The sequence below is a fragment of the Bufo bufo genome, chromosome 7 (genome assembly GCF_905171765.1).
Source record: "Bufo bufo chromosome 7, aBufBuf1.1, whole genome shotgun sequence".
NCBI lineage: Eukaryota > Metazoa > Chordata > Amphibia > Anura > Bufonidae > Bufo > Bufo bufo.
Window position 1 is genome coordinate 154,522,779 of NC_053395.1, and position 22,486 is coordinate 154,545,264.

General features: G+C 42.5%; 1 protein-coding gene across 1 annotated transcript in view; it reads right to left on the reverse strand.

The window, feature by feature from the left end:
* The window catches only part of TSPEAR (thrombospondin type laminin G domain and EAR repeats), a 144,944-nt gene that overhangs the window by 80,282 nt on the left and 42,176 nt on the right, over positions 1–22,486 (reverse strand). The window contains exons 2-4 of the mRNA XM_040440256.1: positions 10,585–10,802; positions 5,797–6,035; positions 2,986–3,076 (exon numbers count right to left, since the gene is read on the reverse strand). Coding sequence (XP_040296190.1) covers positions 2,986–3,076; positions 5,797–6,035; positions 10,585–10,802 — 548 coding nt within the window. The remainder of the gene's footprint in view (positions 1–2,985; positions 3,077–5,796; positions 6,036–10,584; positions 10,803–22,486) is intronic.

The following is a 22,486-nucleotide window of genomic DNA, read 5'->3' on the forward strand; positions in this document are numbered from 1 at the left end:
ATCATTAACGATGCAAACATAAGTCAGAAGATCTAGCTGTCACACTAAAAACATTTTCAAGATAGTCATTAAATTGCTGTAAGGTGAAATACCAGTACTGAGACAAGTTTATAAAAAGAGATGCATTTGTCATAGGTGGCATCAATAAATGAGAAGTCTGCTAGGAGTAGAGTAATAGTGGTCTACTTATCGGAGACATTACAGCTATTTACACAGCAGACATTCCTCAAATGTAGTCAAGGCTAATTAGCTTCAATCATCGACTCTTTTCAATTAAACCGTTTTAATCTCCAGTTAACTGCAGGAAATGTGTGTAACATATGTAGTTTCTAAAAAGATCATGTAAGTAGAAAGAATTATAACGTGGGCCATATATGTTATCATGCTGCAATTTATTTTACAGTTCCATTGCTCAAATTATTTGCTCCTGCTCCCCAGCACAAAATCTGTCCCTGACCTGCTATGTGCCATTTAGTATACTGGTGCTTTTTGAGGTGGCAGTGGGACCTTTGGTCCCCCAAGGCACCAGATATCTGTTACCTCTCCATCTGTTACAGCTATTCCTTTTACTACCAAAGAGTTCTGAGAGTGTTTAGGGTCCTCTGGAAATAATTGGCATGGGCTTCTTACCAACCACTAGTTATAATATACTTGTCTCAGTTGACATAATGCTGTTGAGCAGTATTTCTGCACTAAATATATTCTACATATGAGTTTTGTGTCTCGTACTAATGCCTATATGTTAAAGGGATTGTGTAGGCTGTATATATTGATGATCTATACTCACGATGGGTCATCAATATCTGATCAGTGCGGGCCCGACATCTGGCACCCCCACTGATCAGCTGTTTGAGAGGAGGTGGCACTCCATGCCAGTTCTACTTCCTCTTCATTTCACTGTCGTTTGTCTCACAAGTGCAGTGTAATGCAAGTACTCACTTCCTTCACTTGAATGGAGAGAGTATTTGTAATTACAGTACCCCGCCACTACTACGGAGACAACGCGTAGTGTAATGAACAGGAAGCAGCGCTCGCATGGAGCTCCACCTTCTTTCAAACATCTGATCAGCGGGGTTGCCAAATGTTGGCCCCCCACAAACAGATATTGATGACCTATCCTGAGGATAGGCCATCAATATAAACCTTCTGCACAAGCCCTTTAAGTCCACGCCTGTTACTACACTACGTGTTTTCAAGGCATAGGGCAAGCAATTTAAAGCACATGATAGAAGCTTCCATTGGTTTCATTACAGACATGAGGATTCATGATTGGATCTTGCACCTGAAAACATCCAATCACTTACTCATTCCTCAGCCATGTTCCATAAATAAACGTATAAAAGACTTCAGCTAGGTCTACAAGACTCCTCAAAACTGTAGAGCTTGAGTGCTCTTGAAGAGGAATACTACAAAACTAGGCAACAGGGTAGCCATCGTTTAAAAAAAATTGGAGGTGGTGTTGGATTGGCTGAATGTTTTGACACATGACTGTATTTTGGGTCCACGTCTGATCTACATTTATTGTGGATCACACACCCATTCATTTTGCAAAAAAGACTGACAGCACATGGATGTCACCCATGGGCTGTCTGCATCTGTGTCACAAATCTGAAAATTATAGAACATAACTTATTCTCGTCCATTTGGCACAGAAGAATAGCCATTTCTATAAGGAAATTGCAGCATGCTCATGAATGTATTGCTATTCGGAATAAGTGACTTTTAAAAATACCTTTAATGGTGATAATGTGGGTATAGGTATGTATATACCAACAGTGTGTACTACAATTTCAAAAGGATTATATATAAATTTCTTTTGACAGGGGAGTAGTGTCACTACTCCCCTGTCAAAAGAAATTTATATATAATCCTTTTGAAATTGTAGTACACACTGTTGGTATATACATACCTATACCCACATTATCACCATTAAAGGTATTTTTAAAAGTGACTTATTCCGAATAGCAATACACTTAAAACCCACGTGATAATATAATCTATTAATAACCAAACTACTAGGCAATTCATGCTCATGAATGGTCTCCATATTTTGCAGATCCGTGGCTTGAAGACCGCAAAACAGACACCTTGTGTGCATGAGGCCTTATAAAACTCTTCTACTTTACCACCCTTTATCCTTTATATATTTATGAACTTCACCACTATACAGGATGAATTGTGCTACACACAGTAGGTAAGATACATCACATGATACTTTTGTACAAAGTCTGTCAACCACTGAGAGACTGAAAAAGATGTTCTTCAGCAGTTGCAATGTGTATTAACACTGCACTGTGTCCCAGCTACTGAAGAACAATCAATCAATCAATGGTGCACTGGGAACACCACCTTACTTTTCAAAAAGAGGTTCTGCAGCAGCGGTGATGTTTGTTATAGGGAAAACTGTACCTTCTGCTCTGAACTGTAAGAATTTTGGGAGTTGTACAACCTGTATATATTTACTCTCCCCCTAGTTTTGTGGTGTTATATGGTCGCAGAATTCCTTGTGAGTAGAGATGAGCGAATCAACTCTAAATAAACTTAATTTTTTTACAAATTTCCCCCAAGTGAAACCTAAACTTTTTTGTTCCGTGTCAAAAGAATCACAAAAAATGGCAGCCACCATGTTACAAGGCAGCCACCAAAATGGGATCATTTTTTGACTGTTTTAATAAAAAGAAAATCTAACAGTGTTTTTTTTTTAAACAGGCTGTTTTTTACCACCCATCACCATTCATTTACCCATAGCCATATATGTCACTGTTACTTTCACTTTACTAATGCTGTCTTAAAGAGCTTGAAAGAGATTGAATACAGTCCTAGGAGACCTCCGAGTTTCATACAGGACTTTTCAGGGCAATTGGGGTACTTTCAATTCAGGTCTAATTTATTCAGATCAAATCGAATCGGACGACAGATTTGTGCAAAAAGAATTTCAAGAAATTCGCTCATCTCTGCTGGTGAGTGTAGAAGCAAAACACTTACAGAAAAAAAACCTTTACGCCGCCTTCTGCTTCCAATATATATCCTGGAGTTGATGGTGTTTAGGGATGCTGGAAATGGTTTGTCTAGGACACTAAAGATAAAAAATGATTGCTTCATTATAATCACAATAGCAAATGTACAGCAAGAGAAAATCCAAGAATAATGGAAAATAATGTAGATTTATGTACATGGGAAGTATCACAAGTCCATTGTTAAATTACATCGTCTGCTTCACTAGTAAGAAGTCATGTACATTAAAACAAGCACTGTCTTGGGACGGCTTATATCTTATTCTTGGCAATCTTATTTCCCCAGAGAGCTTAAATTCTAATTTAGACACACACTGGCAAGTGGCTGGAGTCATTAATGAGCAAAGATTTATTTGAAACAAATTTTTATTGTTTGTGTGGGTAAAAAGTAGCTGCTGTTTCAATTCACTGTAATTATTTCCCCACAACTGTGCACATAATTCATTTTAACGGCTGAGTAATGAAACACGTCTGAAAATAAAAACATCCATCGGGTGAAGTAGAAAAATGCCCTTTAAGTATATAAATGTAGGACTCGCAACGCACACATACTAGACGATGTGTCTATGGTGACTTCACTGGATTTCATGCATAAAGTATTTTCTTTGTAAATATGATACATTATACATAAAGTACATGGGTCGGGGAATAAAAATTATGTTACCTAGGCAGAAGAAGAAGGTTTTTGTCACCTGGGTGTTTATTATGAATAAGACCACATTGCTTCTTTATAGTAGAGCGAAGTGAAAACATATGTGGTGCTGCTCATGACAGCTAAAGCCACACCTGTACTAAAGAAGAGGAGAGGAACAGCTTGCCAGAGTTCACCATATCCGGCCTAGCCTGATACTGCCGTGCACCACCAGATCCAATTGACCATAACAGGATCCGCAGGGATCTGGATGGTTTCCAGCATGAGCACTAGGTTTCAGCCAGTCAAAAACCAGTGGGTGAACCAGATTTTTTCTGGCCAAAACCAGGCACTCTTGAAGGAAACCATCTGGATCCAATTATAGTCAATGCCTGCTGGATATCTATAGTGCAGGTGTTAGACTAGACTAGGCTCTGTCAGGTCTCAATTGCCTCCCTACCTACGGGCAGAATATAAAACAGGGAGAGATGCTGAACTCAGGGATACACAACTTTCACCTAAGGTAAAAGCTGTTTAAATGCCACTAAAACTCACTATAGAGGGCCTATCTGCAGGATCCACACCTGTAAATCAGGCAAACTGCCTGGTAGAGTTGCTCCTATTGATTAAAAGTATACCTGGGTTTTGAAAATCGGTTGCAGCATTCCTGGAAAAAAAAAAGACTTTTATTCTTTATGCAAATGAGGGCTTCAGTGCACCAAGGGGTGTGGCCAACACTGTTAAGCTATGGTTCTGATGTGCACCTAGAGGGTAGGCCCCGCCCCTCAGTCTACTGAAGCCATCACCTGCATACAAATTATTATTATTTATTTATTTTTCTCAGGAACACCACAATCGATTTTCACAAGACAAGTATCATTTTGATCAGCTTGATCAACCCTGCCAGGCACTATGTCTGTGTAAAAGAATTGATCCTGCTGATATGTGTTATTTAAGAAAACCTGTCAGTCTCCTTTCCTCACCCACACAGAGTGAAGCTGCCAATTAGTAAGTATGTAATGCACCGGACCAGTTGGGGGGCTGTGCCAGAAGTACGGACCAGTCAGGGTCTGTAGACTTGCCCAAATTTACTTAGCTATTTCTGGTATCTTTGTAGTTTAAATCTGAGAAAAATGTTCTCTATTAGGGTACTTTCACACTTGCGTTTAACTTTTCCGGTATTGAGATCCGGCAGAGGATTTCAATACCGGAGAAAAACGCTTCCGCTTCGTCCCTATTCATTGTCAATGGAACCAAAACTGAAGTGAACAGAATGGAATGCTTATGCTCCAAAATGCATTCCGTTCCGTTTTGCTCCGCATCCCATACCGGACAAAAAAACGCTGCAACCTGCGTTTTTCTGTTCGGCATGGAATGCGGAGCAAAACGGAACGGAATGCATTTTGGAGCATACCATTCTGTTCACTTCAGTTTTGTCCCCATTGACAATGAATGGGAACAAAGCGGAAGCGTTTTTCTCCGGTATTGAAATCCAGCATGACACACAATGCAAGTCAATGGTGCCGGATCCGTTTTCTCGGAAAACAATAGATGGTTTTAATGCTGGATCCGTGCTATTTTAAAGATAAGACAACCGGATCCATTCATAATGGATGCAGACGGTTGTATTATCACAAACTGAAGCATTTTTGCTGATCCCTGTCGGATCAGGCAAAAACACAAGTGTGAAAGTAAACTAACATGTGAGGGCATGATCAGATACTTAGTGTCATATACACCATTAACATTACAAAAAACAAATTTTTATCATGAACTGGTAAGAGCTCCCAATATTAGAATGCAGAGGTGCACCTATGAATATCCAAGGCAAAGAATTATATAGATTTATTCATAAAAAGAAATACTAAATGAGTCACCAGCAGAAAAGAGGTGGCCGGGCTCTAGAGGAATGCAGCCTGCTGTCATTATATTGATAATCTGCTTTTAATATTATCAAAGGGAAAAAAACAATGCTGAACACTAATAGCTCATAACAATTCACAAAGAAGCCTGGGACGAAATTTGATGTTAAACAGGAACTCAAGGGGGAAAAGCAGGGTCAAAGAGAATTTAAGAATGTTTTGCAAGAAAATTAAAGGTTTTAATTATTCATTTACATGTACCAGGCGGATTACTTTATATTTGACTCACACTTCTATAGGAACGCTGCAGTCAATGGAGAGGGAAACAGAAACGCCAGATACAGCTAGGACAAATGTGTGCCACCGATCATTGGCCAGGGAGATGCCACGAAAGGTAACCTTGGTCTGCCATTCTGGGGAGTCTTCCATATTCCAGAATAAGAAGTGAATTTTGTTATTGGAGTATCTCAAGCCAAGGAGGACATTTCCTCTTCCTTCAGTTATCACAGTGAACAGGTATTCATTTTTCTGAAACAAAAGAGCAAAAACGTGATGACTGGATATCAACCATGTGAAGACTATGGTGCTACTCATTTAGCAAATGTAAGTGTAAGAGAAGCTGTTTAGAATTTAAAGGGTTTTTACCAAGATCCAGGATAGGGGATAAATATCTGATAGGAGAGGGTCCAACTGCAGGTCCCAAACTGACCACAACAACAGGAGTTCCTGGTCCCCCAACTGAATGGAGTGGCAGTCAATCACAATAGTATCATATTAAGAACAGCCTAGACTTATAGCATTTTTAGTTTTTAGTGCGGTTGATAGCTCCTTTCTGGTGTTGAAGTGCTGGTGTCTGGTTCTCCTCTAAGTTCCTGCTTGTCTGCGTACTTTGGATTTAAGTGTCTTTTCCCTATTTCTTGTTCGCTGTATTCCCCTACCTTTTGGTATTAGGCCTGAGGGAGTCTCCTGTTCCTTTAGCTCTTGTCCTGACACTATTTCCAGGGCCCTTTAGGGTAAGATATAGCTCTAGGTTCCAATCGCTGAACTGGCTAGACAATTGCAGGGTCTGTCTATAGAGGTAGCTGACCTCCACAAGCAGATCCAGGGATCACAGGCTGCTGGTGCCAGTAGTAGTTACCAGGCCTGTCCTGAACCTAAGGTTGCACTTCTCGACAGATTTTCTGGGGGAAGCGATAATTTCATTCATTCATAGAGTCGTGTAAATTGTACTTTAAGTTACATCCGCTCTCATCTGGGGATGTGAGTCAAAGAGTGGGTATTATCAAGTCGTTGCTAAAAGGGGACGCTCAGTCTTGGGCTTTTTCTCTACTGACCAGAGTGACTGTGCTTTTTCAGAGCCCTAGGTCTTATCTACGATGACCTGGATCGATGTTGAGCAAACATAATCCTACCATTGACTGGCAAGTGAGACAGATTCTCGATTGGAGTGATTATTGCATGGACAACTGTTTTAATACATCTCTTTCTGTCTTGACCACTAAAGCTGTTCCCTCTTTCATTTCAGATTTTTCTGATGTATTTTCTGAGAGTGGTTGCCAGGGCTTACCCCCACAACGGGAATATGATTGTCCTATCAATCTTATTACCTGGGCAAAGTTGCCCAAATCTAGGTTATATAACCTTTCTGAACCCGAAAGAGCGGCCATGCGAAAGTATATTGCTGAAAGTTTGGCTAAGGGACATATTAGACCTTCCAAGTTCCCAGTGGAAGCAGGGTTTTTCTTTGTAAAGAAGAAAGACTGAACTCTTAGGCCATATCTGGACTTCAGTGAGCTCAATTGGATTACGGTCCGTGATCCGTACCCCCTTCCTTTGATTCCTGACTCGTTTAATCAGATTGTTGGTGCCAAGGTGTTATCCAAGTTGGACCTAAATGGGGCTTATAATCTGGTCAGGATCAAGGAAGGGGATGAATGGAAGACGGCTTTTAATACCCCAGTGTCACGGAAGGTGAGGAAAGGAAAGCAAACCAAACACAACTAACAGGTAACAAAACACCAGGCTAGGCTCCACAGCTAAGGAACAGGGAATGGTCACCAACTGACAAACCCTAAGCCTTTCCCTCACTGCTACCAACATGAACAAAACCCAATGGTAGAAGTGTTCATGCACTGGAACCTAATCCCTGCTGCAACTGAAACAGAACCTCAGTTAGGGAACAGGCGATAAGACAACCGGTTCCTTGCAAGAGATGAGGGAACCAGTGTCTTCCTAAGGCCTAGCCAGGAAATACAACAAAAGGGAAGAAAAGAGGACTTATCTCAATATGGACTGGGAGCAGGAGATCCACCAAGCATCAGCAGAGAACTCCAGAAGAAGCTATAAACCGCAAGGGCTATAGCGAGAGGCAGGTATAAATAGCATCACTAACAAACTAATAAGCAGAACCTGTGAGGGAGTGAGATCCTGCCCAAAGCCACAAAAAAGCAATCTGTCAAATAGGCTCACGTGCCGCAAGTCTGACAGACCTTCTCAGCTCACTCACAGGGCAGGGCATGACACCCAGAGGGTCATTTTGAGAGTCTGGTCATGCTGTTTGGGTTAACTAATGCTCCTGCGGTTTTCCAGCATTTTCTTAATGATATCTTTCATCAATTGGTGGGGAGGTTTGTTGTTGTGTATCTGGATGACATACTCATTTATTCTTGTATGCTAAGATGGAGAAGTGTGTATTTGCAGTTCAGGAAGTGCAATTCCTGGGTTACCTACTCTCATCTTCAGGTTTTCATATGGATCCAGAGAAGGTCCGTGCTGTGTTGGACTGGGGACTCCAAGATGGCGCTCGGTCCGGATGTCTAGAAGCTCAAGTTCTCGCGAATCTCGCGAGAACTTGAGCTCCTTCTCCCTGGCTAAGATCGGGGTGCTACGATTGGATGTGCTCGCTGCCAGGGAGAGCATAACCGCGCCAACACCAGAACTTAGGGAACAACGCCTACTATAACTTCGTTGCCTCATTTACATATGAGGCGACAAAACTAATGGAGAGCGTAGCGGCCGAATGGGGAGTCCATTTAAAAAAAAAAAAAAAGTGTCCGGACATCAGTGAGAGCAGCCCCATAAGGTGGTATAAGAATTTAACACACTATTTTCTGATGAAAGGTCCTCTTTAAGTGGTCATTCCAACTCCTCTATTTAGTCTGGTCTCACCCATCATGCTATGCAGTTGATAGCTTCTTTCTGGTGTTGAAGCGCTGGTGTCTGGTTCTCTTCTGAGTTCCTGCTCGTCAGCGTACTTTGAAGTTAAGTGTCTTTTCCCTATTTCTTGTTCGCTGTATTCCCCTACCTTGGTATTAGGCCTGAGGGAGTCTCCTGTTCCTTCAGATGGGAAGGAACAGGTCATCTCTTGTCCTGACACTATTTCCAGGGCTCTTTAGGGTCAGATAGAGATCTAGGTTCCTGCGTATGAACATTCCTACCATGGAGGTCTGTTCATACTGTTAGTAGGCTCCGTTTAGGGATTCTCTAGGTGGTGACCTTTCCCTAGTTTCCAGGCCTAGTACCTTTTCCCCTCCCTCTTGTGGTCGGTGTGGAGTTTACTCTTCACACCGCGCCGTGACAGGTGCCTTCTGCTACAGAAAGGAGCCTGAGCAACTTTGGTTCCTAGCCTTATCTGAGTTCCTGTGAGCACAGATGTTGCTGTGATTCTTGTCGTTACTGTGTACTGGACTCTGTATCTTGTTTAACGGACCCTGCCTTACTGCTGCCTGCCCCATACCTTGTATCCTGTCTTACAGATTTTGCCATCTTGCCGCCTGCCATGACCTCGGACCTCATTTATGGACTTCGCCATATTGCCGCCAACCCTGACATTGGACTTTTTACTAAGACCTTGGCTTGCCACCACCTGATAAGCCTCTGGCTCCCTGGCACCTTCTGGGTATACCGCACCATCTGTAGGTCAATCCAGTGGGTCCACACCCAGGTTCCTGTTCCCTCGTATTCCAAACCACCTCAGAGGTAGCACCTGTACCCGTCGGGAAAGTCTATCCTCATCATCAGAGGTGTTGTGAAGAACGAGGGGTGCATTTATACATCGCCCTCTGAGGAGGTTGGTCATGTTGGACAGTGGGTTCACACCCACTGATCTTTACATATTGATAACAAAGTTTTCAAACTAATCGGGTTCGGGTACAGCAATCCAAACCTGATCCGCTCAAGACTAATTATAACACATAGCAAGCTACTTGAAACCATTCACAGTCAGTCCCGTTACATGAACTCTCCGATGAACACTTTTGTATTGTGGCAAAACCCCTATAAAAATTTTTGGTTTGTCTGTCCTACTAATTTGTCCTCAGTTGTTATTTCTCTTTATGCTCAACGAAAATGTGTGCTATTGGCTTCACACTAAATATAAGCCATGTAAGTAATTCAATGATTTAGGATGCAAAGGTCTTGGATTTTATGGTTTGCAGGTGCCAGGAATACAACAAATTAATTACAGCAAGAGATGAGCTAATTTCTTAAAAGTTCAATTCGGCTGATTCGCCTAATTTCTTGTAAGTAGCAGGTACAATGACAGGGAGCTGCGATAGCGCCACCCCTATCATTGTACCCCTCAGATGCTGCATTCATACATGATCGCGGCATCTGAGTGTAAAATGAACAATAATTTTATTTTATTTTTTTAAATTTCCCGCCTCCAATTGCTCACAACGGGCCGGCCGCCGCCATCTTGCTTGACGATCTTAGCCGAAATACCATCCTGCACGAAATTACGTCATCACGCCGGCTGGCATGGTGATGTAATCTCGCGCCGCACGGGATTTCAGCCGAGATCTTCAAGAAAGATGGAGGTCGGCGGCCCGTTGTGAGCAAATGGAGGAGGTAAGTTAGAATTGTTTTGTTTTTATACTACTTGAGGTTAAATTGATTCGCTGACACGAAGCACGAGGAAATTCGGCTTGTAGGCAAATCAAATTTATCCTGAAATTCGGATTGAATTCCACTTCGTGGGATTTGATTCACTCATCTCTAATTACAGCCTGACATTCTGATATCTCATATGTGTTTTATCAAGTGACATATGGAGCAGTTTCTGCAGTCAATGAATTACCTTGGGTGGAAGGCTGGGGATCTTTATGGTGAAAACAAGAGAAAATTCCTCTGGAAAGAGATGGCAAGTTTTGAAAAGATGTGATGATGGAAAACTAAGCACATGTGGAGATGCAGAAAGACGAAATCCACGGGCCCCTTGAGACTGTACCATTCGTAACCCACCTAAGGACTTGCTGGAAGAGATCACTTCTGACAACATGTCCAGTGGCTGAAGGTCTATGGAGAATAAAGACAATAAGTCACTGATGATTATTATTTTATACATCTTGACTAGTGTTCAGCTGAACATCGCGTGTTCTCAAGCATTATGCTCAAGTCAGTGTATTTAAATGTAATTTAGCATCTATTTCTGAAAAGTTTCTGCCAGGATTTGAAATCCCAACCCCTTGTATATTAGCTGCAAGGACCTTATCCACTCAGCTATAAAGCTGAATGCTATACTGTGTCAGAAAAACCTCATAGAAGTTTCTGATGTAGTGAGTATTCCTATTCAGCAGAAGACTTATTTGATATCTCTGTGCAGGTTAACATGTGGCTGTATAGTGTAGTGGTTAACATCTTTGCCTCTAATGTACAAGGTTGAGAGTTTTAATACCAGCAGAAACTGTTATATATATATATATAAGTTTTTAGCCATAATATATTTACATATATTATTATATAGTTAGAATATATAATATATAATAATAATGTAAATATATTAGGGCTAAAAACATCAGTAGTAGTTTCCCACATATTATGCATTCATATATACCAGAAGTAGGATTATATATATGATTATATAATATAAAAAATATATATATAAATTTCATCTCTGTTTCTGAAATGTTTCTGCTATGATTCAAACTCCCAACCTTGTACATTAGGGGCAAGTACATTAACCACTCCACTATAGTGCTACATGTTAACCTGCACAGAAATATAAAATATGTCTTCTGCTGAATAGGAATACTCACTACTTCTATGAGATTTTTCTGACACAGTTTAGCTTTCAGCTTTATAGCTGAGTGGATAAGGTCCTTGACTCTAATGTACAATTTTGGGAGTTCAATTCCTGGTAGATACTTTCCAGAAATTAGATTTAAATACACTGGGGTGTCCCCAAGCACTGAGTTCATATATGGATATAGCTATATATGGAGTCAGAGCAGGGACTCCTAAGCTGAACTAGAGTCCTGACACCCTCCCATCTTCAGAGCAGGGGGTGCCTGGGGTTCTACCATTGACTTCCATTGTGCTCGGTAGAACACCCCAGCATTACCACAGCACTTTGGTGCTCGATCAACACTGATCTTGATGCTTTGTTTAATTAAAATCTCATACATATGGCTGTATCATAGCTCATCTGACCCATCACAGTGTCATAGTAATTTGTGATGTTCCTCCCTGACTGTGAGTCTGCTGTTCTGTACTCACGTTATCATGATGACCAGATGAGAAGCAGTCAGTCCTGGAGATGCAGCCATTACGCAGACTGGTTTTCCTGAACCCCACATTGCCATCTGAAACTTGCCAAAGGCTGCTATAACACATAGATATTTTCTGGCATGTTTGAGGGGTTTTGCAGTTTTTGGTGGGGTTTTTTGTTCCCATTTGTTGCTGGAAATTTTAGCCAGAAAACACCAGCTTCAAATGTTACATGGAAATCTGGGTATTCTTGTTCTGAGAAGTTATCCCCTATCCACAGGATAAAGGACAACTATTAGATTGGTGTAACTTCTCACAATCAGAATACCCCCAAGATGTGTTTTTAGGATCAATGGCATGTTTTTGAAATTGCACCATGCTCTGAATCTGGCTTTTTTCCCCTCATTGCCTGGCATTTTGTCCCATAGACCTCTATTGGTTTTTCTGTTGCTCCACTTGAAAAAAATGCCAATGTATTTTACCTATACTGATCCACAAAGGAGGTGAAAAATTTCCTATGGAAAAAGGCAAGGCATGCAAAACAAAATGTTAAAAAATAATGGCAGGTGTAAAACACATTATATGGGCAAAAACACATAAAGAAAATTTTAGAAAAGGGCTGCAAAAATGCTGAGCAAGGCAAAAATGCCTGTGGTGGCACACTACTTTTTTTCCCTACACGTTAGCATCTCATCCATCTGCTATGCAAGGAATTTAGGAGTTTGTATTTTCCGCTAGAATCAAAACTTTTACATTTACACAACCTATGTATTTTGCAGTCCGCAAAATGCGGATCCACAAAAAGTACGGATGATGTCCATGTGACGTGCGTGTTGCACCCATTTTTTTTGCGGACCCATTGTAACAATGCCTTTTCCTGTACACAAAATGGACAAAAATAGGACATGTTCTACCTTTTTTGCAGGGCTGCGGAATGGACATAGGGATGCAGACAGCACACGGTGTGCTCTGTGCATTTTTTGGGCCCCAATGAAATAAATGGGTCCGCATTGGTTCTGCAAAAATGCGGATCAGATGCGGACCAAAAATACGGTTGTGTGAATGGGGCCTGAAACATAAGTATGGTATGCAATGCTTCTAACAGATTCTGTAGGAAGAGAAGACTATAAGCTCGTATGGCTAGTATTCTATCCCTCTTTTTGTCTGTTGCTCATCATTTGTTCTTGTTATTCGTACATTTGTACATGTGCCGATTCCCTTGAACATTATAATTAAGGTGATTGTGCAGATCTGATAGAATACCGCCTTCCCACAAACTTATAAGCACAGGTACGTATTTAAAGACATCACGGGACGTAACTCTGTGCTATTATAAAAGTAACAGACTGCAGATAAAAAGTGGGATCAGGGCTCCAAGAAGATAAAAATGCGGATCAGATGCGGACCAAAAATACGGTTGTGTAAATGGGGCCTGGAACGTAAATGTTACGGCACCCCGGGCATAAAAGGGGGTAAACGCCGTTTATGAGATATTCCCTTTCCATATGCAAAGGTAGCTACTAAAGACACCAATCTCCCAAACTGGAAACCATATGAATGCTGCATACAGCCGAATAGAAAAAACCATATGAAAGGTTTATACTCCTAGCAGTCGAACTGGCAGCATACAATCCCCCCAAGAACGAGACCAAGCTCTGTGTTGAGGGTAAAGCAGTGGACAGCCAGAGCAGTGTGTTTATTGTTCTTATATACACATTAGTACTACCCACAGGGTTTTGTAAAACAACCAGTAACCACGTACAATACACTCAGACACTCCCACACAAAATCCTCCCCGTGCCTGTAATACAATTACCTTACACAATGTGTTAATGTAATTATCACAGGCAGCAGAATACACAGTTTTACACAATGTCTTCTGTCCTGGAGACAATTGGGAAGTAATCCAATTTATCTCCAAGGGCAGAGGCAAAATGTCACGGCGGACAGGATATAAGATACACAGAAAAATAAACAAACAAGTTTCTAGGCGAGAAGCTGGGGATAAAGGTCACCTCCTAACATGTCCCTACCAGCTCTCCCTATACTGCTATGCCCACGATCAGACCCTTAGGCTGGGTTCAGACCTGAGCGTCTTTGATATGCGCGTTTAACGCGCGTTTTTGATGCGCGTTTTTGACGCGCGTTTTGTGCAATAGTAAACGCGCGTTTGACGCGCGTTTGTGTGATTGACTGCAATGTCCTATGGCCACAAACGCGCGTCAAAACGCCCCAAAGAAGCTCAAGTACTTGTTTGAGCGTAGGGCGTTTTACAGCGCGTTTTTCAGCGCTGTAAAACGCTCAAGTGAGAACCAGGGCCATAGGGAAGCATTGGTTTTCATGTGTTGAGCGTTTTACAGCGCGTTTGAACGCGCTGTAAAACGCTCAAGTGTGAACCCAGCCTTAAGGTGGGAATACCGTGTCCTCGTGCCTGGGCTGAAAATACCCTAAAATCCCTAAGATGGTGATAGGGGAATAGAGGCAGCCTGCTCCCTCAGAACCTGGAGGGGCAGGTGTCTCTCTAACAGCCTAGACAGCAAACCACAAGAGAACAGAAACCAACTTATCTTTTGAGCAGGAACAGCCAATCCTTCCTTCCTTGCATACACAGAGCCAGACAGAAGCTATAACCCGCACGGAACACTGGGAGTGGGTGTGATTTAAACTGAAACCAACGACCCCACCCAGTGCACCTGAAGGGAGGCGGATCTAGCTTGACTCCAAAACAAAACAAAAGGCTAGACACGTGCTGCCAATCTGGCAGACCTCCGCACATAGCCTGAGCAGGGCATGACACAAAACTCCATTAGCCACATGGTAGAAAAAGACAATAAGAGACATAAGAATATTTAACTGTGCAGCTATTGCATAAAACATAGACATTTAACATATCCCCAGATGGCTTGGATCTGAGCGCTCAATATATCCGAACAGCGCTCAGATGCCATGGACACAGTCAAATTGCCATGGGGTTTAAGTTTAGCATGGGCTGATGAGAGGGCCCATAATCCTGGGGCAAGAGGCTGGCAACCAGGCATCTCCAGCACCCAGTGGCGAGGTTGGTTTTCGCCACAGTAAGTATGGTATTCAATGCTTCTAACAGATTCTGTAGGAAGAAAAGACTATAAGCTCTTATGGCTAGTGTTCTATCTCTTTTTTTGTCTGTTGCTCATCATTTGTTCTTGTTATTCGTACATTTGTACATGCGCCGATTCCCTTGAACATTATAATTAAGGTGATTGTGCAGATCTGATAGAATACTGCCTTCCCACATACTTATAAGCACAGGTACGTATTTAAAGACATCACAGGACGTAACTCTGTGCTATTCTAAAAGTAACACACTGCAGATAAAAGTGAATCACGGCACTTATTATGTTCGCTGTCCATCATCAGTGACAAATGAAAGGCGTCTTCAGCTGATCAAATACACCACATTCAGGCAGAGATCTGACAGCTGCAAGCCAGCCAAACAAAAACAAGTGGCAGCGGTTCCCCAGCCGTAGCCAGCTGCACAGAGACCAGGTATGAGACACGGGCTCCCTCTACACCTGACGCCTTATCAGCTCTGTGCAGCATCGTACTGTTCAGTCAAACAATACAAGATACAAACTTTGATCTGCATTACTATTTGGGAGTCTGGCATGCTGATGACTGGTATTCCTATGTGCAAAACCCAATTTCAGATTAATGTAAAACTGTATGACAATCTTTATGCCGGGGCGCATACAACTGCTGTAATTGCTTGAGTTTGTCAATACAGTCGGTTAAAATTAATTTTGTGTATTTTATGATGACTTCACATGCAGCTGATATTGCTGCAGGGATTTCTGCAACTCATAATTAGTTCCATTCATTTGAATAGAGGGTGGGGAGGTTCTGGGTATTGGCTGTACTTAAAGGGAACCTGTCACCTAAAAAACGCCTCCCAAACAACCAGCATTACCTTAAAGTAGCCAGCAGTATGTTCCTAAAGATCCTTTTCCTTTTCTCCTGCCAGATGCCCCAAAATCTTGAAAAACAAACTTTAATCCCCTGCATCCACTATGTAACAGCAGAGTTTGAAGTCAAGGATAACCACGCCACCTTTCCCTGCCCCTTGGCTTTTGATTGACAGCCGATAGCTTTCGGCTGTTTAGCAAAGCCGGCCGAGTGTGAGTGTGCATCAGATGTGGTTATCCTGACTTGAAGCAAAGAGGCCGCTGCCCCCTTGACTTCAAACTCTGCTGTTACATAGTGCATGCAGGGGATTAAAGTTAGTTTTTCAAGATTTTGGTGCATCTGGCCGGAGGAAGAAAAGGTTCTTTAGGAACACACTGCTGGCTACTTTAAGGTAATGCTGGTGGTTTGGAAGGTGTTTTTTAGGTTACAGGTTCCCTTTAAAGGGGTTGTCCAGGTTCACAGCTGAACCCAGACATACCCATAATTTCATGCTCCGATGTTCTCCCTTGCTCTGCACTGGATCGCGCAGGGCAAGGGCTCTTTTATTTACAATAACACACTGCCGGGCAGAGGCTTCCGCCTAGCAGTGTGTTCGATGACATCACCGGCTCTGATGTCATTACAGGCTAGGGCAGCGCTAAAGCCTGCCCATCAGTGCCGGTGGCATCACCGGCCTCACTGCTGGGAGGAAGCCTCCGCCTGGCAGCCCTATGGAGAGCCTGGTTCGTTACCGGAACTCCAGAAAATGCCTTTGTACTGCGCGATTTAGTGCAGGGCAAAGGAGAGCATCGGAGCATGACCTGCTCCGATGCTCAAGTCAGGGGGGCTGCCTGGGTGAAAATGGAGGCACTGTTTGTCCGGGTTCAGCTCTGAACCTGGACAACCCCTGTAAGGAGACCAGCTGTATATGGAGACTTAGTGGAAATGCCAGGGCCGCACCACCAATTAGGCAAGGCCGGGCAATCACCTAAGGCTGCAATACCACACAGACAAGTAGTGGCAGCGGCAGGGCCATTGGAAACGAGCACTTCAATTGTGGCAGAGAATTATTACTATTGGTGGAACTTTTGGGAGCACTATTACTGTGGGGGCACAAGCACAGTATTAGCTTATCAAAATTATTTTTGGGGGACATTATGTTTACACAATTACTGTCAGGGGCACTATCAGGATGCAGTTATTTTTTACTGCTCAGTCTGCCAATAATTATTGAAGAGGGTACTATCTGTGTGGTACTAGTATTAGGGTACTTTCACACTTGCGTTGTTTTCCGTTGCCTGATCAGGCAAACTGTATGCAAACGCATGTCATTTTTCTGACTGATCAGGCATTTTTCTGACTGATCAGGATCCTGATTAGTCTGAAAAATGCCTGATCAGTCAGAAAAATGCATTGCAATACCGGATCCGTTTTTCCGGTGTCATCAGGCAAAACGGATCCGGTATTTTTTTTTCTTCTAATTTTTAAAGGTCTGCGCATGATCAGTTCATTTCCGGTATAGAGCCCCTAGGACGGAACTCTATGCCGGAAAAGAAAAACGCTAGTGTGAAAGTAGCCTTAGGGGGACTGTTTATGCAGTATGGTATTGGGAAGCACAGCGGGCACAGTATTGGGGGTAGCAGGATGGGGTGTTGAGAAAATGGGAGTATGATGGAAAAATAGGAAACTAAGGCCTCTTTCACACATAAGATGCGGGTGCGTCGCGGGAAAGTGCGAGTGCAAGACATTTTAATGCGTTTTGCACGCGCGTGAGAAAAATTGGCATGTTTGGTACCCAAACCCGAACTTCTTCACAGAAGTTCAGGGTTGGGTTTGGTGTTGTGTAGATTGTATTATTTTCCCTTATAACATGGTTATAAGGCAAAATAATAGCATTCTTAATACAGAATGCTTAGTACAATAGGGCTGGAGGGGTTAAAAAAAAATAAAAAAAATTAACTCACCTTAATCATCTTGTTCGCGCAGCCCGGCTTCTCTTCTGCCTTCATCTGTGAGGAAAAGGACCTGTGGTGACGTCACTGTGCTCATCACATGGTCCGTCACATGATCCATCACCATGGTGATGGATCATGTGATGGACCATGTGATGAGCGCAGTGACGTCACCACAGGTCCTTTACCCAGGTCCTGAAGAAAGAAGAAAAGCCGGGCTATTGCCAGCCCTATTGTACTAAGCATTCTGTATTAAGAATGCTATTATTTTTCCTTATAACCATGTTATAAGGGAAAATAATAATGATCAGGTCCTCATCCGATCGTCTCCTAGCAACCGTGCGTGAAAATCGCACCGCATCCGCACTTGCTTGTGGATGCTTGCGATTTTCACGCAGCTCCATTCACTTCTATGGGGCCTGCGTTGCGTGAAAATCCCCGCTCATGTGCACAGCCCCATAGAAGTGAATGGGTCCGGATTCAGTGCGGGTGCAATGCGTTCACCTCGCGCATTGCACCCGCGCGGAAAACTCGCCCGTGTGAAAGGGGCCTAAGATGTCCGTTTGTCAATCTCTGCAGAGACAAGAGATGGCTGAAATAGATCATCATGGTAGTCTGGTCTGAATGGAGAAGATGAGGAAATGAGAATATCTACATCAGAGGAGACATCACTGGATGTAAGAGGTTTGTGGCGCTGTGTTACCCTGTATGTTCTGTAGTGCTGTATGTAATGTTAAGAGGGAAGGGTTGAGAATTTGGCATGGGGGTGTACCTCAGGCACCAGAAAAGCGAGGTGCACCCTTGAGCAATGCTCCATGAGAAAATAATATGCAAAGAGGTTTCTCCCACAGAATGAGGTTGAAGCCGCACTACAGAGCTGATCTGAGTCTGCTGCTTGTGCAGACACCTGGCCCCAAGCAATCGAATGATCATACAATTCTTGTCTCAGGCTTGATGACGATCCCTCAGCTTTCTACATCTGTGTTTTTCATTGAAATACCAATATGTTACATTTTACAGTTACCCTGTCAAGGAGCTGTTTCCACCAGATTAAATTCCTGCTTTCATTTCACATGACATTTTACTGGTTAGTAAAGCAGCTATGCCATTAAATCCCATACAGGAACATATTGATCCACCTCGAAAAATCAATATCATACTGGTGTAGTTCTATATTAGAAGGTATCTCTGGCAGACCTTGTGTCGCACTATTGCATACTGTATATATATACACACACACTAGAAATAGTTAAAAAAAATGTCTTATGTAAAGAAAGGGCGTTCTGTCTGGGAAAGGTTCCGTTTTCGCTTTACATGGAAAGGTTACATTAAACATGAGTACTAATATCAGATTTGTTGCAATGTGCTTATATTCACTAACATACGAAGGTCTCATGCACACAACTGTATTTTTCATCTGTGTGCACACCGATCAAGTCATTTCTATGGGACCATGCACAAATCTCTATTTTTTGCAGATCCGTGTGGCGGTTCCCCAAGTTATAGAATGTGTCCTATTAGTAGAACTTGTCTGGACAAGAATAGTCATGGGAATGAGGAAAATGCAGAGTGCAGGAGGGGTTTCTGTATTTTGTGGATCCATCGTTGGTGGACCAACATATGGACGCGGCTGTGTGCACGAAGCCTCTATCATCATTTAGTGCACATTTAGCTCATAAGGTCTATACATGTCCCTAGGGATGCCATAAACCAACATTTCTTCTAGGTCTGACAGTGCCAGAAGCTCACTGCAGGAGTTCTCCAATTACCACACAGCAAATGTATACACAATAGATTATCCGAGATCATGGGGTTCCAGAAGATGCTTATACTGACTTGCTGGTAATCAAGGACTACGGATATATGGCGATAAAATATTAATTGCAGTATTTTATTCTCTATCCACTATTGCTTTGTTCTCACTTGCATTCTATAAATGAGTGATTACTATACTAGTGTGAGACCTTCATTGAAATGTATTAACCCTTTAATAATTGTAGGCATATTGCTGTCCTGTATGGGTGTCCTGTGCCGCTGGTCCTCAGCTGTCTAATGACAGCCAAGTTTCTACTTTAATGACCAGGATCGGAGAATCCCTAATATTGCCCGATTAACACTTTGATCACTGTGGTGAAAGCTGACTGAAGGGAACTCCCTCCTTCAATACGGTCACCATTTTTTTTATATTTGTGGATTTAGGATCCCCTTATACTGTTTGTATACTTAGCCTACTGTTGCACAATGTGTCGCTCAGATAACAGCCTGTGTAAGGCCTCACATGCACACGCCCGTTCCGCCTTTTGCGGTCCGCAAATTGTGGATCCGCGAAACACGGAAGCCGCCCGTGTGCCTTCCGCAATTTGCGGAACGGAACAGGCGGGCCATTGTAGAAATGTAAGAATAGGACATGTTATTTTTTTTTTGCGGAGCTACGGAACGGAGCAACGAATGCGGACAGCACACGGAGTGCTGTCCACATTATTTGCGGCCCCATTGAAGTGAATGGGCCCGCACCCGAGCCGAAAAAACTGCGGATGTGGACCAGAACAACGGTCATGTGCATGAGGCCTAACACAGATTATATGAGCAAAATCCCTTATTGCAATTTAAAAAATTCAACAAAACGAAATGAAGAAAAACAAGTAGTATAAAATAAATTAGCATAAAATAAATTGTCTTGTGCATACATACTGTAATATAACAAGACCTACACAAGGTATGCACACACAACTGCAATAACCTGAACAATTGCAGTAATTTAACAGGTCATGACATTTTTCTTCTTATATCTTTGCTTAAAAAATTGTCTAAATTACACAGTATTGTACAGTATTTTTAGCTCCCCACTAGAGATGAGCGAATTTCATATTTTGAAATTTGTTCATGCTTCGTTTGGTGGTAAAAGGTGAATTGCGTTATGGATTCCATTACCACGGACCATAACGCAATTCTATGACGGAATGCCTTTAGAGGTATTCCGTTATTCATTCCGTCATAATAGAAGTCTATGGGCTGCAAAACGAATCTGTCCTGTTTCCGTTATTCAGGGGAGTCCTCTTAAGGCCTCTTTCACACGACCGTATGGCTTTTTCAGTGTTTTGCGGTCCGTTATTCACAGATACGTTGTTCCGTTTTTTGTTTCCGTTTCTGTTCCGTTTTTCCGTTCCATTTTTCCATATGGCACATACAGTATACAGTAATTACATAGAAAATATTGGGCTGGGCATGAAATTTTCAATAGATGGTTCCGCAAAAACGGAACGGATACGGAAGATATACGGATGCATTTCCGTATGTGTTTCGTTCTTTTTGCGGACCATTGACTTGAATGGAGCCACAGAACGTGATTTGCGGGCAATAATAGGACATTTTCTATCTTTCAACGGAATGGAAAAATGGAAATACGGAAACGGAATGTATACGGAGTACATTCCGTTTTTTTTTTTGTGTAACCATTAAAATGAATGGTTCCGTATACGGTCCGTATATGGAACGCAAATAACGACCCGTAAATGGAGAAAAAAAATCAGTTGTGTGAAAGAGGCCTAAGGCAGGGGTGATAAGAGTCCGACCCCCACCAATCTGATGTTAATGGCCTATCCTGAGGGTAGCCCATCAATATTCTGAGGTTGGAATGCCCCTTTAAAGAATTTGGAGATATTTTTCTGATACATAGCACTAGATCCTTTATATACATCCATAGAATGGGGATATACATCCATATAATGGTGCTCACTATTGATTTCAATGGACACCATATGCCAATAACCTCCTAAATGTCCCCTAGTGGAGAATATTATCATTTAAAGAGAACCTTTCACCATGAAAATGCAAAGTAAGCTAAAAGCAGCATGTTATAGAGCAGGAGGAGCTGAGCATATCAATATATTTTATCCATTTAAATTTCTGCTCAAACATTGATGTGTTTAATGCATGTGGATCTAGCACTGTCCCTGTAGCCATCCAGACAAATGTAGAAGGCTCAATATGTACTATGGGAAAAGAGGACAGACAGATGAGAGGTGGATGCATTTGCTGTCAGAGGGGTTGTACGCAGGACCGTCTTTAATATTAATTGGACCCTGGGTAAAAATTTACTTGGGCCCCCTGGGTCCCGCCTTCCCACACTCTAGCATGCAATCACGCCCTCCACCACAACACACATACAAAATAAATCCACACCCCTGGTAGAGTACAGTGAATGACTGTAAATACTTCCAGTTCTGAAGACTCCAGCGGCTCAGGATCAATGCTCTGAACAGCTGGGCTCAGGCTGGAAGTGGGCAGCACTCTGCAGGAAGGAGACCAGGGCTCGGCTCACCCTTGCGTTACAGTGCAGCCCAGCACCCCACAGAATGCAGTATAGCACCCTATAGTATACAGCAACCCACAGTATGCAGTATAGCACCCTAGAGTATACAGCAACGCAAAGTATACAGTAGAGCAGTATAGCACTCCACAATATACAGCTCCCCACAGTATACAGTAAATCAGTATAGCACCCCACAGTATACAGCAACCCAACGGTATACAGCACCCCACAGTATACAGTAGAGGCAGTATAGCACTCTACAATATACAGCTCCCCACAGTATACAGCACCTCACGGTATACAGCACC